This window comes from Opisthorchis viverrini (assembly GCF_000715545.1).
Source record: "Opisthorchis viverrini unplaced genomic scaffold opera_v5_132, whole genome shotgun sequence".
NCBI classification, from domain to species: domain Eukaryota; kingdom Metazoa; phylum Platyhelminthes; class Trematoda; order Opisthorchiida; family Opisthorchiidae; genus Opisthorchis; species Opisthorchis viverrini.
In genome coordinates, this window is record NW_008751789.1 from 663,319 (window position 1) to 670,915 (window position 7,597).

A 7,597-nucleotide genomic window follows, 5' to 3' on the forward strand; every position below is an offset into this window, starting at 1 on the left:
GATTGCCTGAATGAATGTCTGGAGGTGTAGGCACCTCGGAATGATTGTGTTAAGCTAGCACTAAGTCCCTCCCCCATCCACCTTTATTCTTTTCTTTACAATAAGGCTTTCAAATAAGTCATGGCTGTACGGCAGTGAAGCATTGGTGTTGAGCACTGATGTCATGCTGTCGTTGATGATGATGATATAATCTTTTCGGTGAGATTGCTTCCAGAGCTGGCCACTTCCGTTTTTTGATTCTTTCAATCAAAATAACCTCAATTGGCTATGGCCTACTTTTGATCACTATCTTGTTGAGAACTCAGAGACAACACGATACCTCCGTGGACTGATATACATTCATATCCGAAACTGTCGTTGGAAAACTGTCGTTGAAATTGCAGGTCACGTTAAAGGGTTCTGTGTCAATGAAACTAAATTACGTGACAGACGTGGCACTTTTCAATACAGATTTTGGTGTACATGGTGATGATTTTGGGTTACGTGGATGAGCGATACCACTTGGTTAGGTTGAATTCTTTTGGGGCTGGAGTTGTCCAACTGTGGCTGCCAAACAAATCGAAGGAAGCGTGAAGGAAGCCCAGGTTTTAATGGGGCCATCCAAATGCGGGGTTGCATTTATATCAGGGACCTCAGTGTTAGTAGATTTCACCATAATCTTGTAGGGTTCCGTCAAATACTGTGACTATCGGTCAAGCAAATGTTCGTAGTTCTTAAGACGCCAGAAGATGGTTGATCCTGATGATTGTGCGACAAAGGAAAGCTGGGTGTTTAATGGGTAATGTTTTCCGCTGATACTGATGATGGAATTGGACTTCCAGTTATCTGCTTGTTCGTCTGTCCCACCTACTTTCACACGTTCACTGACCACGATTCTTTATATTTGTATGGATATTGTTTCTCGCATCAATGACGTCATGGGAATCGGCGACTAATTAAGATAAACATTCGATATAACCACATGACCTTAGTCAGTCAGCATCCGTATTATCCCCAAAATTTTCAGCACTGCCATTAGTGTATGACTTGGGGCGAGATGGCCCAAGTGGTTAGAGCGCGAATTTACTGACCAGAAGGTCCGTGGTTCGAATCCGACCTCCACCACTCGACTTCCCCTGTCTAGGCCTGGGCAACCTGGCAGTATCCCAGCCCTCGTGCTTCCTTCGGGTGGCATGGCAGCTAGGCACTGGAAATGTGCTACGGCTGAACGTATGACTTGACATCCGAGCGGTCGTATGGCAGATCCGCCTATATCCACTTTCCAGGTTTGAATTAGGGCTTATCACGAGTACACTGGAACTTTTCCCTTACCTTTTTTCCATACTTGTTAGGATGAACAGGATTGGATCGAACTGCCTGCTTCTGGAGTATACACTGCTCAGTTATTGCACACCAAGAATGGGTGGTGTTTCACTAATATCACCATGTACCCTTGGTCAAAGGAACACTTAGAAGCTTGGTCATTGTCCCAGCTGAACATTACCAAGCAGATAGGCTTTGTTTTAGCGAACGAAGAACACTTCCCATCACTCTCACTGGCAGCCAGTTTTGATTGGGCATGCGAAGAATTTCTGAAGCTCCTGTGTTCAGCCGTTCGGGATCGTGTACGGTTGGCCTCTTCAACATGCACTAATTGCAGTTTTCGGCCTCAAACACCCGAAGCTACCGGATGTGGTCATAGCAGATTTGCCGTACTCTTTTCCGGAGGCCTCGACTCGACTGTCATTGCAGCACTGTGTGATCGGTAGGTTCACGCTGGTTTGTCTATTTAATAGCATAATAGATACAGCAGTGAAGCATCGGTGTTGAACACTGATGTCATGCTGTCGATGATGATGATGCTGAGCATAATAGATCCCCCTGGTAAACAACCTTGAAGGAAATTTCTTTATCGAAACGAGCGAAGAATACCTCACCGAATGCAAGCAGAATTGTCCTTTTTAACAGTTTTCATTACATCTATGAAGTTTTTTTTATAATTGTGTTGGATAATCACATATTTTGACGATTACCATGTTCCACCTCACTTAGGTCTCAAGCTAAAGCCGTCCCAAATATTTCTCTTGTTTGGTGTTCATGTAGAAACTAAGCACCGAAGGGCGAAGGTAGTAGTGGGCTACTGAAGTAGTGCCATATCGATATCTTGAATCTCATTACAAGTTAACTGTGGAGCGCCTTTGCGTAGCAAATGAAGTCGAAGGGTTTCACACATTAGGGTCTCATCTGAGTCTTATATCAACACCTAATTCTTATGTGTTTTACTCCGCACAATAGCTCGTTTTATGTCCAACCTTGTGATTGACAAAGCGTACGGCCTGAGTCTTATACTGTCATTTTGCTTAAAAAAGTGATCCCATCGTTTCACTCGGCATGCCGCTTCTACGGTAATGCGGACGTGATAAGTACGCAATGAAAAGGTTCCTAAGCGAGTACTGGGCAATAAGTTGGAATCACTTGGGCAGCAGAGAGGGCTTGATTTGACATATGCCTGTATATCTCTCAGGCCAGCTATTGGTCGACTCTATACATGAGCTAAATGCAACCCTGTGATCTCGCTTAGATTGTGTTGGATGCGTTCTCCGTGCGATTTTTGTCGTTTAAAAGATGTTTAGCTACTGCTTCGGTTGGGCGAATACCTAGGCTGAGTGTGACTATGTATTCCTGCCTCAGTAGAAGTTACATACCACACTCGGCGCTTGTAGCGCGCCGCAATCGAATAAACACGTCTTACTCAAACTTATCCGGTATAGTTAGGTTGGCGCAATACCTTAGTAGGCAGTCCATTCCTAGGTCGACCGCTGTGTTGAGCTCGTTTGTTAATCAAATAGTCACTGACGCTTGTAATACACTTTCGATCATATGAAGAGATTAGAACGATTCTACTGAATGAAGGCGCTAAATGGTTATCTGATGTTCTTATCGTGAACCGTGAAAGGCTTTATTACGGGTAAAACACCCCGAAAATACAACGACGTCCTCCCGAATCGGTGATCTTACCAAGTCCTGGGAAAAGTGCTTTTGGAGGGCATCATTTTTTGAGGATTCTACCATACCTGGCCTAATCGATTATTGAACTAACAATTGGCAACACAGGTCGAGTGAAGGTTACCTTTCCAGTTTAGAGTCTATAAGATATAAGACAGTATCATAGGATAACGCGGGCGAGATGGCCCAAGTGGTTAGAGCGCAAGTTTACTGACCGGAAGGTCCGTGGTTCTAACCCAACCTCTGCCACTTAACTTCCCCTGTCTAGGTTTGGGCAACCTGGCAGTATCTCAACCCTCGTGTTTCCTCTGGGTGGCATGGCAGCTAGGCACCGAAAGGGTGTTACAGCTGAACGATTTCGATTTCGGATAACTCATGTATGGTTAAAAACGAGTGCAGGGCACGGGAGTCACGTGATCCTATCACTGGACACGAGTGCTCACTCCTTGTGCTGCTCAGAAACACATGCATAGTAGGTGGGATGTTGTTCCATCCAACCTCACATGTTACCATAATACATAGGCCTGATTTCGTAAACTTGTCCGTAATTGCTTTGCGACCTTGAGGTATGTGGCTTTTCTCTAGAAAAACTTACAGCGCACACGTTCGTTTCAGTTGCTTCTGAGCTTCGACAGGAAAATAGACTTTTTAAATGTGCCACTGAGCAGAACAAAGGAAGATCAGATACAACCAAGCGTTTTTCCCACACCAAAGTGAATTGACTAGTGTACACATTTCCACGCTTTTGTGCTTAACAAAACGTGGTACGCTGCCTCGTTGATAGGTCCTGGAAGGGTTTCGATGAGGTCGTAGAAATGGAGCGGGGATTCCTCATAAACATGTACCGAGGAAAGCGTGTATCATTGAGAGGCACATTAGACTCAAGCATCCAAGACCATCGATGCATGACCATTGATTCATGTGAAAAAACCTGTTAATCTGCTCCTACCTTTCTGTTATGTCTTGACGTACGGTAATGCAACTCTGTATCGGTCCCTTGGCTTCCTGCTCCGCCCACTATGTTATATCAAAAGGCACGGTAGCTCTACACAGCCCTTTATGGAGACAAAGGAAAATCATTACAACTGTATATATATAGGGTAGTCACAGAGTGTTCCACAAGGTCGTGCCAGAATGTCCGTGAGGGGGCGAGAACCGTCGAGTCAAGGGGCTTGATTCGGATTGGCTGGCATTCTGACCAATCAGGGCATGCCTACGTCTGGCCCGTGTCCTGCACGTGACCCATGCGTCCAAATGATGTGATGTTCGGTTAATAGGGACGGCTGGCCCCCGAACACTTTCGGGTTGATCTAGCTAGTGAAGTGCCGGTAAGGTGATTCAGAGAAATCTGTGAAGGAACGTTCTCTGCAGGCCCTCTGCGTGTCTTTTACAAACCGTCCACCAGCCAGAGAAGAAGTGAATACAGGTTGCTTCGTCATAACTTGTCGATATGCGTAAATCAACTTGGTTGCACCTGTTGAGCTAGCCGTTCTGATCGAAAAAGGATGGTTATCTAAACGATTGTTTAAACACCTCAACTAGCTTCTGAAAAAAAGCACATGCACGTCAGATCCGTTTTTGTCCGCTTACTGGGAACGGGACAACACGTGAACCCATCATCAGCTTCTGTCTGTACCCACCGACAAACTTGATGGAATCACTATTCTTTGATATATTGTGTACGGGTAAAAGACTGAACTGAACTCTCTTAGTTGTCAAATTAAATTGGACTATTCACTTCGTCACGTGTTCTGGGAACCTGACGCCAACGTATGTAGTTTCCATAGTAGCTGCCGGAAGATCCGGTATGGTGTACATACTATTTTGAGTACATCCTCTATAAGAGCCTGTAATGTGAAACGGCTACAACTTTCCTTCATCCCATACAGAAATTAGTATCAGATTAAGAGGTCAGGTTTTCAAAAGTCACGAATCTTCACGGCACAATGTGGGGAACTAGACGAAGTTTTCGTGCTGGTAACTGATGAAGGAGACCTAAAACTGACAACCATTGGACTCTGAAGGCCTGCAATTCAGGTTCCCTTGAGTGTTCTTTGGGTTTGGGCTTCATTCCATGTGCGTAGATTTGTTCTTGAAAGCGTCCAAAATTTAGTTCCTAATTTGCAGTTCCCTGTTGCAGCAGCTGACTAAGCATTAAAACGTAGCTACTGACGGTTAGTTAGTAGTGATAAGTAGCCATCGACTAGGATTTCGCACCGCTCGCTGTGCCGGATGTCCGGTCAATGAGCATTTGTGAGAAACGAAAACCGTTTAACTTGGATCCCCTAATCGAGGCAAACAAATAACTTAGCAGTTTCGTATTCCACAGACGTTACTCTGAGGTCCATCCTATTTTCATTTAATTCTAGAGAATATTCATCTTTCAGTCTTCATATGGCAAAATCTTACGGGGACAAAAGTGGTTGATACGACAGCGATGATCTGTTATAGACAACTGTTTAAGTCACTCGCCTTCATCTTTGTATTTATTTCCCCAGTTATCCTGTGAACGTTTAGCTGAGAAGTCATAAAACTTTTTTCACTTCTTCTACTGTGTTCTGAGCAAACTGGTTCTGTGACTCAATTACTTAAATTTTGTTTTCCCAGTTGGTGAGGATAAGAGCAAACTGGTTCTGTGACTCAATTACTTGTTTTCCCAGTTGGTGAGGATATGATTACACAGATTTGGTTTGTTGCACTCTTTTGCCAGATTCATCCCTTCAGATCAGCCAATTGATCTTATCAACGTGGCGTTCGAGCAGTCCGCTCCTAATGTGTCATCTAAGATCACGTAAGTTACGATTGATTTCTTGATGAAAGGACAGCTTTCAATAATAACCATGAAGTCGAATGCGATATATTGTTGCCATTTATTTTGCCCCTTTCTGTTTCAGCAATTCCTCCACCTGTCAGAAAGGTTTTGCCTTCGATGCTCCTGATCGCCAGACAGCGTGGCAAAGTTTTCGTGAACTTTGCAGTCTGAGTCCCACTCGCAACTGGCAGCTCGTACTAGTAGGTAAACGGTCATATGGTGTGTGTTTACCTTCAATCCCAGTTTCCTTTCTCGTTTTCGTGGAAGCACTAAGTGTCTAGTTTCAATATAGAGGTTTTACATATTGGCGGTCAGCGTATTCTGTGATGCTCGTACTATTCGTCTAGACTTTTTCTGATGTGCATGGAACAATAGTTTTGTATACGCATTCTATAAGCATCCATTTTGGGGACTTGTAGGATGGCACTGTCGTCTTTTGAAGAAGAATCCTTCTTTATATTCAGCAACACTCGTGGTCAGGCTAATATTACTCTCTGATCCTTCAACAATGCTCTTTGATGAGTACAACTGTGATTAGATATACTGCATCGTTGCATAGTTGCTTGGTTACTTTAAACCTTTCCTCGTCATCATGAGGGATCTTGTCGATACCACCCTTTCGTGCGTAATAAATTATATTTTGAGGCCTCATTCACACTAATAATCTTTCTGATAAGGAAGCGTTACTTGAAACGCCTGGCCCCTCACTAGGGGTACCTGTTTTCAAGACTGGGACAGAGGCTCTACACTTAGTCAGAACTGACTGCGAGAACCGTTTTAAGCCATCATGTCAAGTGGCCCGCCTTGTGGATTACTTTATCTTCAGAATTACGGTAAATTCGTAGTGCCCACGTGCCGATAAGCCAGACGAAAATCCTTTCACTTTGCACAAGTCTTACACAGGGGTACGGTCGACGGTTGCATTGTGTTGTGTTTGTGGTAACAATTGTTGGACAAAAATTAACATGACTGACCCCACCTCATATTCATCGGATAAACTCAGGATGAGCGTGTTTCTTGGACTGAATACCTTCTAACTCGACAACTGTACAATTCTAACTGCAAGAACAAGAGCTGTTTGCCCAAGTTGAAGGGTTAGTGCTTAAATGGTTCGACCATGTCATCCAAATGACATCATTTTGTTCTCATTACGAGTGGACGTTCCCAGACTGTCTTTTAAAACAATAAAAGTCACTGATCACGTCATTTTCGAGTCATTGAAGGGTTGTTGTATGGGTGCGAGACATGGCCTCTGTGGACAGATGATGTGAGACGTCTTCAGGTTTTTGACCACCGATACCCCAGAAGCGTGGCTGGTTTTGGATGATATCAGGGAGTTAGTAATAAGGGGATTAGAAAACGGGTATTTGGTTGTGCTGCAGGCACTTCAATCCGAGAAAACATCCAGTATCATCGGATACGATGGCTCGGTCATGTTCTACGCATGCCGAAACAAAGTCCACCAAGACGAGTGTTGTTCCCCGTGCCCTCTTCAGGATGGCGTAAACCGCGTGATGGACAGCAGAAAGGCGTGAAAGAGATCACGAAGAGTTCGGGTGATATTGGTGTTGTACGCCTTCCAGGATGGGGTCTCCGTGATCCCGTCTGTGCTTGGCTGGAGACGTTGCAAGAAATGGCGGCTCACCGATGTCAGTGGCGTTCGTGTTGTCAGTTACTTTCCAGATTGTCTGATTGAGCGGTTGGAGGTGTAGGCACCTCGGAATGCTCGACATAGGCCAGCACTAGGTCCCCTCCCTCACCCACTCTTTTTCTCTTGTTTTCACTCTAGAGCTTTTAATA

At 44.5% G+C, this 7,597-nt stretch overlaps 1 protein-coding gene across 1 annotated transcript in view; it reads left to right on the top strand.

The window, feature by feature from the left end:
* T265_06424 (hypothetical protein) overlaps positions 1 to 7,597 on the top strand; it is a gene marked incomplete at both ends in the record, with an annotated part of 94,546 nt that overhangs the window by 6,965 nt on the left and 79,984 nt on the right. Inside the window, 3 exons of the mRNA XM_009171682.1 lie at positions 1,332 to 1,744; positions 5,696 to 5,776; positions 5,880 to 5,997. Of these exons, the coding sequence (XP_009169946.1) occupies positions 1,332 to 1,744; positions 5,696 to 5,776; positions 5,880 to 5,997 (612 nt within the window). The remainder of the gene's footprint in view (positions 1 to 1,331; positions 1,745 to 5,695; positions 5,777 to 5,879; positions 5,998 to 7,597) is intronic.